Raw genomic sequence first — 23,151 nt, forward strand, 5'->3', positions numbered from 1 at the left:
TTTTGTGTTCTTTTTCCTAGAATAATCATGACTGGATGCTTGCTAGTTAATTTTCACAGCTTTATACAGCTGAACAGAAGTTTCCGAAGATGCAGAGTTTGAAGTGTTCAAAATGAAACTAGGTATTGAGCTGTTATCACCAAAGCACCACAGCAACACTGCAAATCCCTTTTCTAGCCAAAGGAGTTCCTTATCTTGAGACTCACTGTTTCACTTTTTAGCCAGATTCTCCTTCTGTCTGTGAGCATTACTTTATCAGCAGCCAACCGCCTACATCGAGGATCGTAATGGTACTTACCAGTGAACAGAAAAATCGGAAGGATTACATTTCTATCCCAATGTTGCCTTGTACCTCTCCTCTGATTTCATCTAAGCTTTAATTCCTGCAGTACCAACCAGTGCACTTATCTGCAATTTGCCCTTCTGTTTTCTTGGGCAAGCACTTGGCAAAAAATCATCATTCTTTCTACTATGTTTTAAACATCCTCTGGTTCTTAAAAATAAGTAACTCCTGACATTGTTCCTTCTCATAGTCTTTTGTTCACTGCATGTGACTGTATCCTGGCTTTGGATGATAAAATCTTAGCAAGGTGTGCGATTTTTGTGGAAGTCCCTTGGATGGGTCCTGGGTATATATTCATTTCCTCTTCAGCAGCGGCCTACTATGGCCTCAAAGTCTTATATGAGACCAAACCAAAGGATAGATTTTATCCTGGCAAATGAAAGGAGAATTATAATCGCTAGGGTTTTACAGTCAGGAATACAACTGCTTCATGTCTAAGTGGTGACTAACAAATGCTAATATGACATAACATAAAAACCTTAGTTTTATAACTTATCTGAGAGACAAAACATTTAGAATGAAAATAGTAGTTGCTATTAAAAAAGGGTTTTGTCTTTTTTTTTGGTTAATTTAGAAATATTTTATCCTGGAGTTTAATTCTGATGGGTAGATTGAGATTAGACATTAGGAAGAAGTTCTTCCCTGTGAGGGTGCTGAGGCCCTGGCACAGGGTGCCCAGAGAAGCTGTGGCTGCCCCATCCCTGGCAGTGCTCAAGGCCAGGTTGGACACAGGGGCTTGGAGCAACCTGCTCTAGTGGAAGGTGTCCCTGTCCGTGGCAGGGGATTGGAACTGGATGAGCTTTAAGGCCCCTTCAACCTAAACCAAATCATATGATTCTATGAAATAATGTCATGAAGATTTCCACCCTTCCTCCCACTTCCTCCTTTTAATTTGTTAAATGTTGGTGTCCTCAGCATAAAAAGGACATGGAACTGTTGGACCAAGCCCAGAGGAGGCCACAAGGATGATCAGGGGACTGGAGCACCTCCTGTATGAAGACAGGCTGAGAAAGTTGGGGCTGCTCAGGCTGGAGAAGAGAAGGCTGCGTGGAGACCTCAGAGCAGCCTTCCAGTATCTGAAGGGGGCCTATAGGGATGCTGGGGAGGGACTCTTCACTAGGGACTGTAGTGATAGGACAAGGGGTAATGGGTTCAAATTTAAACAGGGGAATTTTAGATTGGATATAAGGAAGAAGTTCTTTACTGTGAGGGTGGTGAGGCACTGGAATGGGTTGCCCAGGGAGGTTGTGAATGCTCCATCCCTGACAGTGTTCAAGGCCAGGTTGGACAGAGCCTTGGGTGACATGGTTTAGTGTGAGGTGTCCCTGCCCATGGCAGGGGGGTTGGAACTGGATGATCTTAAGGTCCTTTCCAACCCTAACTATTCTGTGATTCTATGAATAGCAAAGTATTGGCAATTATGCGTGAGGTAAGTGTTGGAAGCACACAGACATATTACAAAGGTAGAAAGGTACCTATAGGTGATGAGCTCATGTGGGAAAGTTAGTACCACATAAATTTATACAGCTAGAGGATATCAGTCTTTCCCCACTGCAGCTTTTATGTTCAGTCAGGTAAACTCTACTCATTCTACAAAAGCATCATGGATAGGATTAAATGTTTTTAAGTGCTTTATAATTGCCACCAGCTTATTACTGCAAAGCAGAAAGTGCCTGCTAGCTTTGCTCTTCAGTAACTTCTGTGTTACTGGGCAGCTGACTCAGGCTGTAGTTCAATGCAGTATCAAATGATGGGACTCCCGGCCTTTCCATTAATCCCTGATCATTTTTCCACATGAGTCTGCTTACAGAACAGCCTTAAAAACTAACAACTGTTTTTAAAAGCATTATGTCTTTCCCTTTAAAAGCACTAAGAGCAGCCACACAAAGCTTTGTGCCAGTAAAACTGGGAGCAGAAACAGGGAGAGGAAAAAAGTTGGAATTGACTAAGAAAACACTATTGCACAAAATTTGCACCCAGAAAGGATGTGATTATGCAATGCTGTACAAGACTACACTAAACGCTATACTACTCTATACGCTATACTACTCTAAACGCTTTAGTTCACTTAGCAACTGATAACCTGATGTCTCTGTCTCTTACTTAGCCACATAAAAGCATCTCTGTGTCTGCATTAATACAACTTCATTTGATACTACAGAAATGTTGGGTTATTCTTGTGCTTAGGTACTTGCACCTGACACCTTCCAAAATGCAGATGTGCTACAAGCACCCAACCCCTTCCCTTCCCTCCTGCAGATATACTTCGGCAAAGACACGCTCATGGCACAGATCATTTTTCAACCTATCTTCCTCTTTTTCCCTGCCAAGATTTTTTTCAAGCCCTGTCTCTTATCAGTGTTGCAGGTATCTGACCAGATCGGTTTCACCAATCCGTTTTGATTTTGTTCATGCATAGCTCCCATAGCACCTATGAACACTTCCAGCACACCCTGAAATGCCAATACTCTCACTGTTTCATTATAATGCAGTTGCAAAGACTTCTCCGCATTACCTAACCAGTTTCCCATCTCCTGCAGGGGATTACTGCACACAAACATGTCCAATAAAGTAGAAATACAGTTCTTAACTCTTATAATCCAACATTTTAACTGCCCATCCAAAAGGTAACATTATAGCTTCTAAAGGTTTCCTTTACTTCTGTTAACCTTTACTTCCCATACGGTAACTTTTTTAATGTAAGGAACTGTTAGATAAATGAGTCAAGGCTACACTGTATTTAACTTCCTTAAGCTACCAGTATGTTGTACAGGGAATTTTCACGGTGATTCCTTTTATTATTTCCAGGAGAGCAGCCAAAATATGTAACTATATTACATGTCTCTGGATAACATTAAAGTAGTGCCCGATACGTGTATAACCTATCCATAAGCACAAAGTACAGCTTCCTGTGATTTTTGTGCAATTATAGTCGATTTTTTTTCCAACAAGAAAAGCCCCAGACCAATACAGTGAGGTCCTTTTCGCTTCTAAATCATCCATGAAATTATCCTGACTTTTGCAGCATGTCTTGTATTTGTGAGTTGTAGCCTGAATCGAGGGGGAAGAAAGTCACTGGGCATCTTTCTGTTTGAAGCAGAAAGCAGAACCAGATTTCCTACCTGAGTCTCAAACACAGACACATTTTTATGAATAACGTAGCCAAGTTCCAATACCATTTAAAATTCAATATATTTTGTGAGTTCAGAATTAGAAACATTTACTCCAGTTTGTCTGTTTTCACCCGAAGACAAATAACCTATTCCTGACGTGAAAAATAAGGCTATCAATATTGACGTGATGCTCTACCACTTAGCTAAATAAATACACTCTGGATATTGCAAGGCTGAGTAAGCACAACCCTGCCACAGTGAGTTTCAAAGTTATTGGAGGCATAACATTTAAACCCACTGCTCAGATTTGCTGAAACCACGCTGACCATGCTCCCCCCCCCCCAGTAGGCACAAAACAGTGGCAGATATCCAAGAACAAGACATCTGGAGACAGGAAGCAATGGGATTTGAGGGAGAAAAGAGTGTGTGAGGCCTCTAACAGAAAAACAACTCCTTGTGACCTTGCTGAAGGCTGCCGGAGATGCTGGTGAGGTTTGGGGCTTCCTACCTTGAGCTTATTGAGCCAAGATGAAATGTTGGAGAGAAAATGATCTGCATTTCAGGAAATTACACTTTAAACCCCTTACCTCACTGGTCTGCGTTAACAGTTCAGAAAGCGAGGTGAGGCTCCAGAGCTTCCCTTTCATACTGATCCAATATCAAAATCAGCAGAGCTCTTCAGCAAGGGAAGTATTCCGCTTACATGGCTCATGCTGTAATCAGCAAGGGGTATGTAATGTACTAACTGATCGGGGTTTTTAATGAATCAAAATAACATCCTTGTTTTTACGTTGCTTTTACTATGACCAGTTACTGTCATCAAGTGTATTATCAAGTCATTTTCTCCCCATCAGGCCTTGGCTCATCTTTTAGGAAGCTGGAAAAGGCCCATTTCCAGTCTCTTTTGTTGCAGGCAGGTATGGAAGCAAAAAGCAATGACCTAATTTATGACCAGAATATGGATTATCTAACAGCTGCTGCTACTTAGGTATCATTTTCCTGATCACCTTCAGCACTGCCATTACTGTAAGTAGATACCCTATCATCTTCCTTAAATTAATATGAATTTTATCTCAAATAACTGGGGAGTGTTTCAAAGGGGTTTCAAGCTCTGTTGTCAAGCCTTTTTATCTGAACCATTAAAAATAAGAAGGGAAAAAACCCAAATGTGTCATTTGGGAGATTAGAGAAGGAAAAGATGATTTATCAACACTTTCAGCATATGCACAGAGCTGAGACCTGCCTCGCTTTGTGTCAGACATTTTAAGTAAATGGCTTTTAAAAGTGTTAGGTCATGCTAAATGAGGTGAGTTCAATGAAATATGGCACTTTCTTTAATGCTGATAGCCAGGATGATTTTAACAGAAGTCATATTCTGATACAAGGAATATTTGCCCAGGTGCATGAGTGAATCCTGACTAAAGAGAATGCCAGGAAAAAAATGGATGTAAAATAAAAATAACACCTAAAACCTACTGCTGCTATCATTTAATATATTTATAGCAAGAGCAAACATCAAGCACATTCAATCATAAGTTCATAAGAGACTAAGGAGCATCTCTATTAATAAAGAGCCATTAGTACAGGGAGGAGATGTTACTATCAAAATACATATTCTTGCTGAAGTTTGAAAAGCTCCAAAATTCCAGAAGGTGAAAGCAAAGGATTTTTGTCTATTAATAATTACTGAGATACGATAAATTGGTTAAAACTCCAATAATTTGACCCTAGACTTTGATGGTTTGAAATAAACCCACATTGTATGTGGAGCTTCACATGACAACTAGGAATTCAGTATTATTTCTAGGCTGTTAGCACATGCAGAACAGCACTGCTCAAATTCTGCCACAGGCTGAGTTGTTCTGTCTTAAACCAATAACTGGGCTTAAATCCCTCAGGAAGCTGTATTACTTTATAATTCATTCACTTTATACTTCTTTCTTTATTGCACTTCTAAAGTAATTTGTAACATTAGACATTTTTGGTATCTATATATGCTCTCAGGCTTGAATTGGCTTGGACTGTGATTTTGGAAGGGAAAGGTGAACACATCGCTGGAAGTAAAAGCCATTATAATGGTCACTCCATTCTCCTTGAGACACTCCTTAGAGTCTGCACTTTTTAATGCTCTATGGGTTTGATAGACATATTCCTGAGGAAAACATGCAGAACAAATCAGAAAAGGAAAAGCTCCACACTTGCATGTCTGATTTCATACGTCAGCAATCCCAGATGCATTTGAAACGTTGAGTTGCCTAACATGGAAGTTTACTTTTATATTGCTGTGCAATTCATTTTTAGCCTATTTCAATGCTTTAGAGAATTGTGTTGGTCCTTTTCAGCTGATCAGAGTTATTGCTAAGTGGCTCTTAGCAAGCATAAAAATTACAGTGAAAGGGATGAAATGCGCATCAGCCGAGGAGTGGAGAAAGTAAAATATTATGAATTAAAAGTCACCATTCAGAGATGAAGATTCGAGGATGATCAGGTGACTGGAGCACCCCCCATATGAAGACAGGCTGAGGAAGTTGGGGCTGTTCAGGCTGGAGAAGAGAAGGCTGCGTGGAGACCTCATAGCAGCCTTCCAGTATCTGAAGGGGGCCTATAGGGATGCTGGGGAGGGACTCTTCATTAGGGACTGTAGTGACAGGACAAGGGGTAATGGGTTCAAACTTAAACAGGGAAAGTTTAGATTGGATATAAGAAGGAAATTCTTTCCTGTTAGGGTGGTGAGGCACTGGAATGGGTTGCCCAGGGAGTTGTGAATTCTCCATCCCTGGCAGTGTTCAAGGGCAGGTTGGACAGAGCCTTGGGTGATATGATTTAGCGTAAGGTGTCCCTGCCCACGGCAGGGGGTTTGGAACTGGATGATCTTAAGGTCCTTTCCAACCCTAACTATTCTATGATTCTATGATTCAGACAGGCTTACACTCTGTACAAGCTTTACACCTAGGCTTGGATTTTCTTTCTCTGGAATAATTTGTTAATGTTTTTCTGGATAAATTTTGAAGTTATTATCCTGGGATACTTTATTTTACTCTTCTTGAAACTAAACTTGTACCATTAGCAAAGGAAAACCACTGTCCTTTGAGAGAGAGAAATTGATCAATGAAATGAGTTGGTGTAGACTCAGTCTTCCGCAGTATTTCTTACAAATACTACTGTTACAGTAAGAAACCTCCATTGCATCTTGGTCAGAAGACCTAAGCTGAAAGGCTGCAAAGTCTTTCAAGGCACCCTTGGTCAGAGAGAACACACACATTACTGGGTTGTGTGTGAAGCAGATGACTCCATCCCACAGCCATACTGCAGACAAAACCAGCTCCAAAGTTACCTCTGCTTCCAAATTACCATTATTATCGAGTGATAATTCATTTAGGAGTCTTTTCCCAAACTGCTGTTTATCATTTCTGAGAACATTAAGGCTTTGCTCAGCAAAGCTGAAGTGCAGAAATTTGCTGAGGTTTATTCTTTAAATTGCCATTACTTGAGACAAAAAGTGGAGTTGATTTACATCCTCAGCTACAGAGAGCTGTCAGAACTAGTTGAATATTACTGTGCCAAGCTCCTGTGTCAGCTGGGTTTGTGGACTGGCTTGCCAGCACCTCAGATCTCATTCTTTGCATTGACTTTCCTTCTCCAGTATAAAGTACTTTTCCCACTGATTGATGGAGGGGAATGCAAAAACATGCTACATAGCATATTCCTGATCCTTCTAAGCCATACAACAGAACACAGTATCTTTGTGAATGATCACTGTGCTGGGTTCTGTCACCTAGTCACATTTTTTAACTATGAATTTGTATATGGGGAACCTATTTTGTGGCAGAAAACCACTTCTGAAAGGATGAAACTTTTCAGAATCATGTGAGCTATGCTGTTCATTGTGCTAAACACAGAAGCAAGGCAGAAAAGTTATTTCCAAGGTCATCATTTTGGGCAGTATCCTCCAAGGCAGGGGGATATACTGTCTGACCTGTCAGTTGAAGCTCTGGGTACTGGGGTTTGAGAGCTAGGCAATGCTCCTCAAACAGACATGGATAAACTTTCCTAACAAAAATGTGGCCTCTCCCTTCTTATATATTTAAATTGCTTTTGTACTTTCCTTCCTGTAGGCCTTCCAGCTGCAGCAATGTTCTGTCCTAAACTGCTGCTGTTCATGCCAAGCACTTGAAGTTGCACAGTAATTTTGTCACAGACACACAGGTACCTTCTATTCAAGGTGAAATCATGTGGAAGGAGCATTTACGAGGTGCTTATCTGGTCAGACAGCATCTCTTCTGTGCACGCTCTTCTGTCTCATTGAAACCCTCTTCCTGCTAGTGGTTTTCAAAGTTATTTAGTTTATAGGATTTTTCTAATAATCTCTACAACGTTTTTTCCATTCCCATCAGCCAGAACTGATCCGAACAAAAGAAGAAGTTGTTTAAAAAGGATTTTTCTACTCTGGATCACTGCTAAAAGGTAATTAAGGGGACAGGCTGGATGAAAAGATTTTTGCTGTTTTTTTCTTCCAGTGCTGACCTTTACATGAACAATTACATGTGATTAGGGAGTGCTTTTACAGCTGATTATGTTCTGGCTATCTATTATGTCCAAACAGCAAATCTGGTAAAACAAGACTCCTGTCCTTCTTCTAGAAGGACCAGAGCTACAACTCACAAATTGCACTTTTACAAGAGCTTAGGAACTATTGCCTGGATGAAACCTGAACAAAGCCTCATCAGAGACTTTAAACACATCTTATACTATTCTTATGTGTCAATGTAGCCCCTGACTGCCAAAACCAGGTGACCCTGAACTTACAGGAAGGAGAAGGGTGATGGTTGTATCCAAGTGCTCTATTGTAGCTGGCTGAGGGCCAGGTCTACTCCCATTGGGGTCCTTTGGCTGTACACACAAGCTGTGCTCTGCTGGCATGTCAGGTTGAAGATGGGTACACATTTTTTCCTTTTCTATTCAGGAAAGAAACCCGTATGTGTGAACACGAGCTCCACCACATCCTCTGGGCTTGATGATTTGGGGCTGGAGACTTCCAGGCCTTTCTGTTCTACACTGGGATGCAATGGGGTGCCCACACACACAGAGACTGAATTTCTGTGGAGTACAGCCAGTACTGACACTGCTCTGCAATACACCTCCCATATCACTACCCTGAGATAGAATCACAGAATCAACCAGACTGGAAAAGATCTTTAAGATCATCAAGTCCAACCTTTACCCCAGGGCCGCCAAGTCCACCATTAAACCATGTCACTTAAGGGCTTTGTCTACACAGTTTGTAGGTGTGGTGATTCCACCACTGCTTAAAAAGCTATAAAAAAGAATGCCAGGGTTTCATTTTATAGCACCCACCTTCCCATGCAAGGTTAAACAGGACATGCTTGAAATTAACTATAAGCTACCTAAGAGCAGAAGCCAGGGAAATACAGTGTGTTAGCACTCTGGGCAGCCTATATATGTCCATACAGGACACAGTGAAGGCTGCAGCTTATGCTCTGGCATATAACACCCAGTGCTAGTGGGTCCCTTCCCCAACATCCTCTTATGCCGACTATTGGTTTTCCAAACAGTACCCAGGTATATTCTGGTGGACAAAGAAATGTTGCTGACTCTTGCAAAAAGGCAGCATGGAGAAAGCAACCTTGACGTGGCCAAGAAGGGGAAGAAACCTTTCAGATACTGTGTGTGCCAAGCCCCATGTCCACAGAGGACAGAACAGCTACTCATGCAGATGTTGGCTCCTCCATGCACAGCAAAGGCAACTTCCCTTTCTGAAAGAAGGCAGCTCAATTTTCTAGCAGCCTGGCTGACTAGACTGTTGTGCTAGTTACAAAATGGGATGGTGGAAATGAGGCACAAATCTAGTTTTATTGACTTTACAAGGTGTTGAAAACTAAGAACATGGAAAAAAAAAAGACCATTCTGTACCTCAGAAATAGCAGTCCGGGTAGCAAAGTATGCATTTTATTAGCACAACTTTGACTTGTTTGGTGATTTCTGAAATCTAGAGGGAATGTTGGATAAGAAATGCTGCAATTTTTGCTTATGACATTTGTGTATGATTATATACACAAAAAGAAATGGGCAAGGGAAGTATACCATTGCTGCATAATCTGTCATGATGTTTTCAAGGTGCTGGAACTTCAAGAATAAGCCACACCAAACGTTTCAGTAGAGACATTCAGAAAGAGAACCCCCAGTTTAGATGCCAGATAGCGTCTGCTCAGAGCACCAGGGACACTAGGGGTCAGCATGGGCGCATCTACATTAGCATTGGTAATGTACTGGTAAGTGCTGCCCCCTCTGCTGCAGCTCACAGGACGGAACAGACCTGAAATTGGAAATTAGATTCTTTTATGGAAAAATGAGCTCTTGAACAACTGCAAATGGTGGTTCAAGACACATGCCCCCCATTAGATCTAGTCTGAAATAAACTCTAAGGACTCAAACAGCAACTACAACTATTAGCAAGGTGTACGCCAAGGCCGCAGGACAGAAAAATGCATGGAGGATGCTACTGAATGAAAAGTCACCCCAAAGATGATGTTAAGCATGAGCATGGAACTCGGGGAAAGGTGCACGGAGGAGGCCAAGAGGCGCAAGACAGCAAGGATTACTAAAAGACATGCAGAATCTGCCTTCATTTCAGTATCATTTGTAAAATCTAAGAGTTCTTCAGGCACATGAGGGAGGAAGGAATAATAAATGGTGAAGACAGAGCGTAATTAAAGCTAACTTCCAGCCTGAAAGCAAATACTGCACCTCAGTTACGGGCAATCAGATAATGTGAATTCTGAAGGACATGGAGTATAAAATCACAAGTCTAATAGCATTTTTGCAGTAAATCTCTCAAATCAGAGTAAGACCCAATGATGGAAGAAAAGCAAATGGAAATACCTAACTAAAGCAGAAGAATGAAAATGTGTCTTCCATTGGGGGGGCAGCTGATTTTATGGACAACAGATTCTTCTGTACTTCATTTCCCATTGGCAGGTGTTAGGTAGGACTTGTTACTATTTTAAGAAGGAGAATGAATTTTGAGGGGAGAATAAGCGGGTCAAATGAAAAGCTATGTCACACACTGTATTCTCAGTGGATGCAAACTACTGCTGCCAGAGATGCAAGACAACCCATGATTCTGTGCAGCACCAACAGCACGAAGCTAATAAATCCTGTAAGATATCTATTAACCCAAGGTAGTGCTTCGCATCTGCATAGATTTCAGTTAACTTGGATTTTATACAAATCAAGCTTCTCCTGCACAGAACCTTCTAACAGAACGTTTTGGCAAAAAAAAGCATTGTATATTTAGGAATACAAAGGAAATTTAAGTAATGAACTGGTTCATCACTAAATAACATAGAAAAAGCATCAATGCAGAAAGAAGAAATATGTAACACTTGTATTCTGTGTTTGTACAGGGATAAAGCAAGATGTTGCATCAATCTCACCTGAAGGAATACCCTCACTCTAAGCATAACGCTGGAGAATGTTAAAAACTGGGTCCCTAAGGCTGCACTTCTTTTAGAATGAGGTGGCAGAAGGTTTTGTGTCTAAGCATTTTTTCAAAGCAGGCACAAGAACTCAGCAGACCACTGATAATGATTTCCTTTGGTGTTCTTTGTTCATTAGACCTCAAAATGCCAAGGCAACTTCTTAAGACTGAAAGGCAGCAGGTCCTGTGCTATGAAAGGGCAAATGAGACAGCCTGGATAATTAAAAGCCAATAAGCCTGGCATCTATCCTGGCAAAATAATGGAATCATTCCTACAAGTCTCAATTACTGAAGGATTAAAGATGGGATAAAGAATTAATGCCAGTCAACATGATTTTTTGGAGGAAAAGAGACCTTGCCAAGCTAGCATGACATCTTTGAAGAAATCACAGGGACCAGGTGCTGTTCTGCACTGCCTGCTTCCAGGGAACATTTGGGATGGCAGTGAAGTTCCCTGAAACTGGAACTTGTCTTAGGAGTGAGATTATACATCAGCATGACATGAAACACCTGCCTGCCAGTTTTACTGGGCACACAGTGTTTAATTGTGGTTTGTTTTTTTTCCAAGAACTATTCCTCTTTCTTTCATTCATGGCGTGCAAATGACAAGCTGCTATTAAACACCATTATTCAAACTTCATAGCAAAGGGAAGCTCTTTGAAGAAATGTTCCTAAACCTCATTTAGAGGAAAGAACAGTTACTTTGGTGCTGGTCTGAAAAAGGCTGAGTTTCAGATTCATTTCCTACACATTAAAATGATCCGCTTTCTAAATCATTACCATAAGAAGTTCTGCTGCTTTGCAAAGTCCAGGATGCAAATTCCTGCTGCAGCACCAGTTTGGGATGTTTCTCAGCTGATGTTCTTTCAGCCATCCCAGAAGACCTAATTTAATTTCTAATCATTTCACCATGCTTAACACATTTTTCTAAATTACTTTTGCATTTTGTACTCGGAGGGAGTACAGGCTGGGTTTTGCTTATAAAGCTCTTCTCTTTCATTGCCATTGTTTCCTATGCAAAGGGAATGAAGCTAAACTGCATAGAGAACTCAGCGACCAGCTGCTTTCAGTCCATACCATATTTCAATCATAATAAGGCACATTCTCTTGATTTCATATCTTTCATACCCACAGCTCCAACCTCTGCTGCCTTACACACAGAAGCACTGTACCTCATTTGTGCCTTCTGGGTGCAGGGCATTTTTCAGGACAGCCCACTAAAATATGTGAGTGCTTAAGTTCAAAGGTGTAGAAAACGGGTTCAAAGGTATAGGAAATGTGCCCATTTTGCTCTTATTTGATGATATTTTCATCTTATATAGAATAGAAGAATGGTATAATTAAAGCCTTAAGCTTGTTAACATTATTATTCACACTGTACTATAGCAAACAGGAAAAACAATGAGAAAGACAATAGGATGCAATAGGTACAGACTGCAGTAAATGCTCTGGTGTTTTGCCAGACACATGGTGTTAAGTTTGCATAACTTCCTGACAGAAAATTTGGAAGATATTTCTGTTCATACCCTTTTAACACCTCCATTTGGGAAATCCTTTTTATTATTCTTTGCCAATTATTTTCTTCATTTTCCTTTGAATGATCAAAGGCATTTTTGCTCAGACCCAGTCCCGTCATGTATTCAAGCAATCATGCCATCATGCCATCCACTGAATCCACTTCCTACAGTATCTGCTGAAAAGATCTTTAGGGATTTGTGACAGAACTTTGGTTACCTTCTCTTCAAAACCACTACAGATGCAAAACTCCCTCCTTCTGTACTTTATAACTTCATTTCGTGCCCCTTCCCAGTATTTTCTTCAGATTTGGAGGCAAAAGCACAGCTCAAATGTAATGCAGAGTTGCTGTGATAGGCATATCACATTTGCATAGTTGCTGTGAGGAGTTTCTTATCTAGAATACACCTTTCTGAAGTCTTCCAATCAAGGCATCATTGAAGGATCTTCAGAACACTTCACACGTGGCTCTTCACCTGCTCATGTTCCACAACACTGATGCATTTATTCATTTTCATAAAGTTTCCAACAAATGAAGTGGAACTGCAACTTGTTACCCTCTTTTTACATCTAGTATTTGAGAACTGCACTGCTCCTAGATTTGCCTATTCAAACCTCAGTCTTCTGGTTTAATACTTCTCCATCTTTACATTCTGATTTGTTCTTAAGCCCTGCACAACCTATTCTCTGTCCTCAGAGCCTAAAACCATTCTCTCCGAATATTAGATCTGGTTTTGCCTCCTTCTCTTTCACTCTTTAGGAAGGGAAATAGAATAGGAAGTATAACCTTATCACAGTGTTTGGCTACCTAGAGCCGTGTCCCTGATGCTTCATTCCCTTACACAAGTTTTTGTATTACCAAAGCTAACTTCTTGCCTCCTCTTCTGCTCATCCCTTAAACTCAGCTTCCATTACAACCAACAAAATGAAAATACATATCAAATATTACAAATATTTCCAAATCCTTATTACTCTGGAAGTATTACCTTGCCCAGTGCATCCTATCCCATTCTATCATTTTATGCAGTGGGTATATATGAAAGAAGGCAAGTAAACCTGTGCAGTTCATAATGACATACATAAAAGAGTAATGTTTGTGAATGAATGACACAAGGCATGAATTTTAGTGTATTGTTTGTGCAATGCCCAAAGTTCTTAATCAATACATCAGATATCCAAAGCACATAAATAGTGAATTTAAAACTGAATACACTCCTGGAAAACATGAATTATATTCTCAGAGCTTGCTTATAATGAGCATTTAATTAGAGAGCTGTCTTCGTATCTTAAAAGCAGAGAAGATACTAGCTGTTAGGTAACTCTTATGCTTTAATGTACATTTCTTTTTCTTTTATTACAACAGAACTGTAAAGACTCCTTGCTTAAAATCATGTATGTTTTACTTACTCATGGCAAGACAAGTGTATGATAAAGGAGATTCTGTTTCCTTTGCCACCAGTAAGGATGTACATGAGACATCCCACTAATGGATGCCTCCTCTAAAAACTAGTAAAAGGTCAACAGAGGTAACTTCACTGCTGTGAACAAGAGCTAAGTACATTGTAGGACTATCTCAGATTGGGAGATGACTGACCAGATCTTCTTCCAGTATTTAATTGTCTAATTGGCCATTCTCCCATACTGTAATGAAATGAAAGGCAGCATAACGCTTTACAAAATGTCTGCATGAAGTTCTGTGGAAAAGCTTTTGCAGTGCTTCATAGCACAGTCCCTCATGAGAAAGACTGTTTGCTTGGGCAGCATCCAGTAAAATCTGATCAATAAACCCCTCTCTATTCTTTAATTCAGCAGCTCAGCTTTATTTAATTCTCCACTGCTGTATAAGACATTGCTGCCCAGGCTACCTCTCTGCTTGGACCTTGCATTTGTCATTGTTAGGACTCAACAGGAACTTGATCTGATTACCTGGTTTGCTTTCATTTGGTTTACACTGAACTTCTTCAACGCATTCTGCAGGAAACCATCCAATATGTCCCCGGGTGCTGCCTTCCCAGAATCCACCTTCTCCAATGCTTAAAACTAAAGAGAGACAGACACAGGCAGAAATCAGACTTTTTTCTCTTCTCAAATAGCAAGATTAGTTACACAGTTCAGTAATAACTGAGCGTCACATTGTAAAGGCAAACATTGTACAATAACTCAAATGCTGGTACCCCAAAAATGGGCACAGAGTAACCTTTAAATGAGACCTTCTCTGATCAGCCTTTAGAACCTCTTCCTGTATTTAGTTTGTCACAAGTTTCCTTGGCCTTCACATAATTCTTTCCATCTTCAGTTTTCTCATTGCTGCTTTTATTAAGGATAAATGCAGGGTCATACTGTGACCAAAAATAGTTGTCTTGCCTGTTTAAATGACACTGAAGTGCTGAACCCATTGTAATACTGAACCCTCACTAGAATTGGAGGTTCGTGATCCATATTTTGGTATCTCATATGTTTTCTACTTCCTAAAGAAACATACTATTTTATTTAGTAGGTAGCTCCAGAGATTTGCAATGTAGGTTGATTAATACCATTTAATGGTCTGAGTACACAGCAGACACTTCAATATCCCATCAGTGTGACACACAACAGAGAGGTTTTAAAATGCTTCAATGATTTTTCCTTGGGAGAAGAGAATGACAGCAGAATCCCAGACTGGTCTGGGTTGGAAAGGGCCTTAAAGCTCATCCAGTTCCAACCCCTGCCACGGGCAGGGACACCTTCCACTAGAGCAGCTTGCTCCAAGCCCCTGTGTCCAACCTGGCCTTGAACACTGCCAGGGATGGGGCAGCCACAGCTTCTCCGGGCACCCTGTGCCAGCGCCTCAGCACCCTCACAGTGAAGGACTCCTTAATGTCTAATAAATAAGCCCATGGAATTTGTCACAGCACAGCTCCATCAGCTGGGTGCTACCCAAAGTAACTGCCCCCGCTGAAAATCCAGGCTAACCAGCCCAAGCACATCTCTCTGCTGATGTTTGCATCATTGCAGTCCCTGACCCCTGGCTGCAATTGAACTCTGTGTGTCAGTGGAATCGCTGTGACTCAGTGGCACTGCATTTGAACTCGATTTCCACGACTGCAGAATAAGATAAAAATGAAATCAATGATGGGGAGGGGAAAAAGAGAAAAATCTTTGTAATATCTGAGAGGCTGTAAGAAGTTTAGTTTGACACACCAGGATCTATAAAACTGCACTTGAAATCAAATGTTTTACCTAGTGCAATTCTAAGCTGTTTGTGGTATTGCTTACAAAGCACGGAGATCTCATAAGATATTTGACAGAAATATGTTTTTCAATGTGTCAATTTTGGGTCTTTTAAAGTAGTAAATTCAGAGATACAGATTTCATGAGCTGCGTATTTACACATCCCTGCCAATGAGAAGTACACATTAAGCTCCAGGAAACACATCCAGTCAGGCAAAATCCTGCACCTGGATGTGTCCCAAATGCACAGTTTATCAAGCCCCTGCTGACATACATGAGGAACCTGATGGCTACCCAGGTAGTTCTTGGATAACAGAGGAGGACCTTGGAAGACACCCACAACTGTACAGTGCCACTGAAACTGAGTAAAAACATTTTGGTAAGCTGCTTCTTTCAGTTACCTCACACCTATTGATAACTGTCAACATAAGCAGACACCACTTCACCTCTAAACCTAAATGCAAGCAAAAATGAAGAAACCAGATCTGTGCTTTCATTGTATCACTAAAAGAAACATTATATAAATGAAGATATGAATACATATAAATTTGGGGCATAATTCATGAAAAACACATTGATCAATTCCAGATGCTCTTGAAAACATCTCAAACCTGGGCACATTAACACACAAAGTCAATGTGATAATTCAATGTTACATGAAACAGAAGCCTCGTCATTCATCCAATATATTCTGGGTATTTATCAGCTTCCAGTATACTTCTCACAATGTAACCCCTGTCCACAGAATAGAATATATTTCTTATATATAAGGAAGTATGAACATTTAATTAATAATATCTATGGATAGGATAATTACTGTAGGATCTTACTGTACATTGATTTCACTTCAACTCATACAAGTGAGTGTAGGATTCCAGCCAAGAGAAATCTCAAAATGTCAGACAGTGAAAAATTCCTACTGCAACTAATTGGGGTTTTTTGAGGAGAGTTTGCAGCACTGAATCCCAGTCCTGATTTCACTCCACAAACTGGCAAGAGAGGGAGAACAAGAACTACTTCAGAGAAGGAGAAAGACATCCCTAATTCCAGATTCTATTAATCTGTCAGATCTGCTATTGTGATGTTCCAAATTACACAGATATTTCCATCTCCAACAAGCAATGTGAGAAGGAAGCTGGGTATTTCACAGCCATTAAGTAATGTGGGCATGGCAGGTAAGACATTCGAATTAAGATGGGAAAAGAAATTTACTTTGTAAGTCTATCTGTGAGTGCAAGTTGAAAATTGATTACTACAGAGTAAAACCAGCCCCATTTTAGAACATTATTACATTAAATATTAGCTATTACTAATAGCAAGAGCAAAACAAAAATAAGCATAGTCCTGCCTAAAGAGATGATGCCTATGGAAAACAGGCTAAAGAGGGAATGAGGTGTTGCCGTATCGCAGATAGCCTTCCCAATTCTGGTTCAAGCCTCTCCAGAGATTACATCCACAACCAGAGTGACAGTATCTTTGGGTTTACTATCAAGTAAAAACACCCTTGTTGGTGTCCAGAAAGGAAGGCAATGTCTGGTGGAACTGCAAAGGCACAAAGATGACACAAGAATTAAATAGGAGGTGACAGGGATGCGGCTCACACGCAGAGATGGAGACAAACTGCTGGCGGGATGGAGGAGAAACTCATGTGGCCTGATCCTCAAAGGGCACAAGTTGAGATCTAAAGGGTTCTACACTACCAACAAACTTGAACTCATCTTTTTAATACATCTCAAGTGGTGCCATTAGCAAGAAACTCTGCATCAGGAGCCAAAGCCGCAATAATCTACATCCCTCTAAAAACTGGCAACACTTTGTGTATTCCAATGTGGAAACTGCGCACTGGAAGGATAAATCAAAAAGTATCATTTATCTTTTGTCCCCCTGAAGGCTTTATTAGAATGAGGCCATAATTTCTGTCTTCTCCCTCTCACAACAGTGCTTAAGAGGCACATTGTAATAGATGATATGGTACCAGCAAGGGATTTTCTCCTCAACATTTTCCCCTCTGAAGGACATGACAATGGTAAATCAAAGGATAACTGCCCCAAAATTAATAATTAACCTTAAGCTTTTCAAGCATTTTTTTTTTCCTTTGCTTTTAGGAAAAACAAAAGATGTGGTTGCTATGGCAAGAGCAGGCTGGAGTCTCTACAAACACCGTAAATTACACAGAGAACCTGATGGTGGAAGAGTAAAATTAAGGTTCTAGTAACATCAGAAATCCTGGAATGTCTTTTCACAACAACGTATAGTTTAAAACAAGAACCATGTTCGCTTACAGGAACCAAACTGCAAACCAAAACTGGACAAATACCAAATAACTGAATAACAGAAAAAAATATCAAGGCAGGTGCCAATCATGATCGTCTATGTCAATGCCTTTAAAGTATTACAGTTAACATCAGCCAGGTTCTGCTTTGCCAAAGTCCAGAGAACAACACAAAATTATATGCAGCGCCGAGCAATCACGGGATATTTTGTCTCTTGCAGCTCCTGTAAGTTTACTGACACTGTATGTATTGTAATTAATATTAATGACATACCTCGAACAGCTTCATTACTCAGTATACTACCAGAAAATCACTTTTATCAAAACAACACTTCTGTTTTATCCTTCCACATTACAGCTCCCTTCATTACCAAGAAACAGAGTATATTTTCCACCAAATGGTGGGGCACACTATCTCTGAACTCCTTGGGACACTCAAACTTTACACATGACATAAATGAAGGTGAGCACAAGTCACAACTTCATCTTGCTCGCTCTTAAAAAGAGCTATTTTTCTTCAAAGGTGGGTTTAGTTTAGGCTGTACTCGATTCCTTTACTGCTGTTTGCTCCTGACAGATATCCCTCCCTCCCTGTGATTAATGAGGAACAGGATCCATCTGTTCTGCCTCACGGGCAGAGCGCTTCCAGCTTTCAAAGACTTAATCAAGAGAGACTGACATAACTGGAGATCAGGATTGGAAAGGAAGTCACTGTCTGTCGCCCCAATGACAACCGCACACAGGCCTCCAGCACGCAAACAAATGACTGTGCCCAGCTGCCAAGGAGAACATGCTCATGTGCAGGCCATGTACAATCTGGAGGGGAAACCTTGTATACCTGCAGCTAATGGCTTGGTATAACTGACCTAAGCAGTGAGATTCGACAGGTATTTCTTGTAGTGGGGCAGCAAATTCAGCAGTTCTTTCCCAAGAAGCTGTGGCTGTCCCACCCCTGGCAGTGACCAAGGCGAGGTTGAATGGGGCTTGGAGGAACCTGCTCTAGCAGAAGGTGCCCCTGCCTGAGGCAGGGGGTTGGAACTGGATGAGCTTTAAGGCCCCTTCCAACCCAAACTATTCTATGATTCTAAGCTATGGAACCCCAGAGAGAAACCAAATTAGTGAAACAAGATGGACAGAAAATATTCCTTAGTTGTTAAACATACATTTAACTTCCAGTTTTGCCTCCAGAACAGAAGTGTCATACCCAATTGTGGATTCAAGAAGTTTAGCTTCCTGAAATCCAAATGACTCTCTTGGTTTAGCTGAAGAGCCTTACCTACCTCTAATTCAGTATTTTATTGTCTGCCCCCTCCTAACAGTCCAACTGCCATAGCTTAATCTTGAAGCAGGTTGTGCCTCTATGGCCACACAACTGCAAGCAGATAGATGGTAAGACTAAAGAGTCCTAGCTTCAAGCTTTAGGTGCAGGTCACCGGCCCAAACCACTCTCACCACAATGTGTCAGGCTAGATCCTGAGTTAAAACAGCTTTCATCTCTTATCACCTCTACTTCCTCAAGAAAGAAACTGTGCAAAAAACAACGTTCAGGAAAAGGATCTTGGGATGAGAAGCTGACAGTGACTATTTACAGAGCAACCACTCACTACGTCAAAATCTACATGTACAACAATCTGCGCACAACTCTCTAAATCTGAGGAAATATGGTTCAGCTGAAATAGAACTGTTCAAGATTTGTCCCTGCATTTTTTGTTTCTTCCCTTTTTATCTTTGCCAACAACTCTCTACAAAGATTGTCTTTTTCCTCTCATTCGAATGTGTCAAATAGCTTTGGGAAAGTGAAAGAGAGAGAAAAAAACAGCGTAAGAAACAAATCTTCCGCACTGATTTGAATTTTGGACAAAACCTCTTATCAAGCACTGGAAAAAGGCATCCATTTGTGAAGTTGATCACCATCTTTGTTGAGGAAGGTACAGATGGAGTCAAGTTCGTTCTTCTCCACAGCAATGCCAAAACTACAGGTCAAGGGACTGCAGAGTAGAGAGCATTAATTCAAGAAGAGATCCAGAAGATCCAGAGCCTGTACTGTTGTGTGGGACCATGCTAGTGTGCTCATGTATCATTCACAGCTCCTCTCTGTCTTCTGGTACTCCCCATCTCCTGGATATTCCAGGCCAGTTACTGACTACATAAAGCAGGCTGCTTTTAAGTAGTCAAGAGTGAAGACGATGGGGATTTGTGGATGCTCTTGCATCCTAAACACTTTCTCACAGTCTTGACAGCAAAGCGAGCTCTCCTGCTGGAGTGGGAGCAAGGCCACGTCTTTGCTACAACACTCTGATGCATCAGCTTGAAGCACAGCTCTCTCCCGCTCTTCAGATACAGCAGCTTGAAGAAGTGAGTTAGGTTATTAGCTGTGATGAGACATAATTATTTATGTTGGGAATTTAAATCAAACTCATCAAGCCAGGAGCCAGCAAAGAAGCCAAACAGACCAATGAATCTGGGTAAGATTAATATTCCATTGCACATTAATTTCAGCCTTCATAGAAAAGAGTAGCAAAGCAATGCTTCTGCAAACCTCTTAGGTTAAATATTGCTGCCATATTTATTCACACAAGGTACAAAATGCTCCTGAAGAAACAAAATAGCATTTTGGAGGCTCTTCCCTTTCCAGTAGTTTATTTACTAATCTAACAAGCGCTAAAGCCCCGGAGACCAAATTTCCCTCCTGCCCGCAAGCACTGCCTGTTGGCAATATCTTCAAGCACAGCAGGGGTTTAATAATCTTTCCTTTTCAAAATGACTTACAAGATTTCATAAGAAATGGAAATGTTAGCGCTAGGTTTGGATCGCTCTGCTGCTGAGCTCACACTGAAGTAAGAGAAGCTGCTGCAAGGGTCAGTATTTCTACTGCTGACAGCTCCTGACTTTCTGCCCAGAACAGATGCTCAAATCATTACTACTGAATTACTACCGTTTGTCTGACCCTGGAGAGGGTGACTGAGAACAGGCCTTGGTGTGGTAAACTCCTAAATGTGCCCACTGTGCATGCCCAGGAGACTTCTCAGAAGGTTCATGGACAAGTCTGCTGAGATATTGAAATAACTCCCTGTTTTCCTAGATACTGAGCACTAGAAAATCTGTTTAATCACAGAGCAAGAGTTAAAGAAACTGAGCCCTGCCCAGATGAAAGAGAGGAGCTCGTAATTAACAAGGCAGGCAACAAAAGTAAGAGAGGAAAGGCAAAATTTACAGTGGGAAGCCACCCATAGACAAGCTATACTGTAATCTGGGAGCTGAAAATTGGAAGAAATAACTAGAACCTGGCAAATGGAAATGCTGCAATAAAAACACAGGGAAAGACAAGAGAAACAAAACTGTGAGCAGGGTGAGTCTTCAAAAGCCTCAAAGAACTTGAACTGGGCAACCATGTGGGGTTTGAATTTGTAGTGAGGGTCAATTCAGATGCATAGCAGCCTACCAGTATCTGAACAGGGCAACAAGGATGCTGGAGAGGGACTCTTCATCAGGGACTGTAGTGATAGGACAAGGGGTGATGGGTTCGAACTGAAACAGAGGAAGTTCTGGCTAGATATAAGGAAGAAGTTCTTTACTGTGAGGGTGGTGAGGCACTGGAATGGGCTGCCCAGGGAAGCTGTGAATGCTCCACCCCTGGCAGTGTTCAAGGCCAGGTTGGACAGAGCCTTGGGCAACATGGCCTAGTGTGAAGCATCCCTGCCCAACCCAAACCATTCTATGATTATATGCTTTCAGGTATGTTTTAATACAACAGATTCTGAAAACAGTTTTGATTTGCTTTGTTTCTAAGTGACAGGAGATTGTCTGCACCAGGCTGCTGGTACCTGTATCTGTTACCTTTCCAACAAGATGAGCTACTACGTGTTTGAGTCACAGCAACCTTCTCAAGGAGGCACAGATACTTACATATTCCTTTGGCTTCATGACATAGAAAAATGCTAATTCTTTACCCACAAAGAACTTTGGAGCGTTGTGTTCTCTTCATATAGCTGAGTTTTATGATAAAAGGAGCCACTTGATTTCAAGTATCAGAATTCAATTTAGCTACACAAAAGCTGATTAAAATAAATACTGCAGATATTTTCTCTATGTGTGTATGTGTTTGGATTGTGGCAGATTTCTTGCTGTTGACTTTTAGATGTAAAATGAAGAAAGAAACAACCTATATTTAAAGTGTTTCAGTGAGGAAGGAAGCTATCTCCTTTTCATTGATGTGAAGACATAAGATTGGGGCTCTTCTTGCACCAATAAAGATTATCAGGTTTATTTTTACAGCAGCCATGGCCCCTCTCTCTGAGTGGCAGACACAAATGATGTCAGGATGTATGACTAACAACTAAAAATAAAGCAGATATTTTTGTACAGGCTACGTTAACATCCTATTAATACAGGATCATTCTGTTTAGTTTACATTTGCTTTTGGACATTGCCCATTGACAGCTTTCCCTGAGCAGTTTCCCTGGATGTGTACATTCCTCCAGTAGTACTGTGAACCACTGTCACTCGTGCACTTCTGGTGGTTTTAGAAAGAGAAATAACCCTGCTTCATCTTCATCAGATGAAAGAACTTTTCGTCAAGAGTTCAGGAATTCATCCCTCTCCCTGACCCTTCTAATTCTACCAATTTAAAAAAGAAAATCCATAAAAACATCTCCTAACTAATCCCTTTCTCTAATATGTTGTCCTGGGTTTTTATCCCTGTAATGAATGCTTCGCTACATCTTCGCTGTGATTAGTCTCATGGGATGTCCATGTGATGAGCATCTCCCCAGGGTCAGAATCCCACTGCAAATGCCAATACATGTTCGAATCTCCCAAAGCAATTCAAGACACCACTACTTCAGCATCAGTGTTTTATACAGAACAGTGCAGCTGCCAAGCTCGCAGAGGAGAGCTTTTCTTTTGTAAATGTGAGGCTAAAAGTGAGGACAAACTGAATTCCATGGGGCTCCTCCAAGACCTTGCACACAGTGAGTTGCTAAACCCCAAACAGGTATGTGTACCCCCAGAAAATTAAGACCTCAGTGCTGACTGGCTCATGCCCTTGCTAAGCAGATCTCTAAATGACAGATGATGTACCAGGTAGCTAGTGGAGTTTCTGCTCAGAAAGAGAATGAAAGCAGGACCTCCCTATAGCCAGTGGTTCTGGCACTCACACAGCATGCAAGTACTGAGGCTTGTAAGAGCTCTACTGCCTGTG

General features: G+C 41.0%; 1 protein-coding gene across 5 annotated transcripts in view; it reads right to left on the reverse strand.

The window, feature by feature from the left end:
• SHANK2 (SH3 and multiple ankyrin repeat domains 2) overlaps window positions 1-23,151 on the reverse strand; it is a 359,601-nt gene that overhangs the window by 195,065 nt on the left and 141,385 nt on the right. For all 5 annotated transcript variants that reach the window (XM_057408748.1, XM_057408747.1, XM_057408746.1 and 2 more), the window contains one exon: window positions 14,396-14,509. In XM_057408748.1, coding sequence (XP_057264731.1) covers window positions 14,396-14,509 — 114 coding nt within the window. The remainder of the gene's footprint in view (window positions 1-14,395; window positions 14,510-23,151) is intronic.

The sequence above is a fragment of the Pezoporus wallicus genome, unplaced genomic scaffold (assembly GCF_028554395.1).
Source record: "Pezoporus wallicus isolate ANWC-B61680 ecotype Strahan unplaced genomic scaffold, APGP_CSIRO_Pwel_v1 contig_6382, whole genome shotgun sequence".
In the NCBI taxonomy this organism is placed as follows: domain Eukaryota; kingdom Metazoa; phylum Chordata; class Aves; order Psittaciformes; family Psittacidae; genus Pezoporus; species Pezoporus wallicus.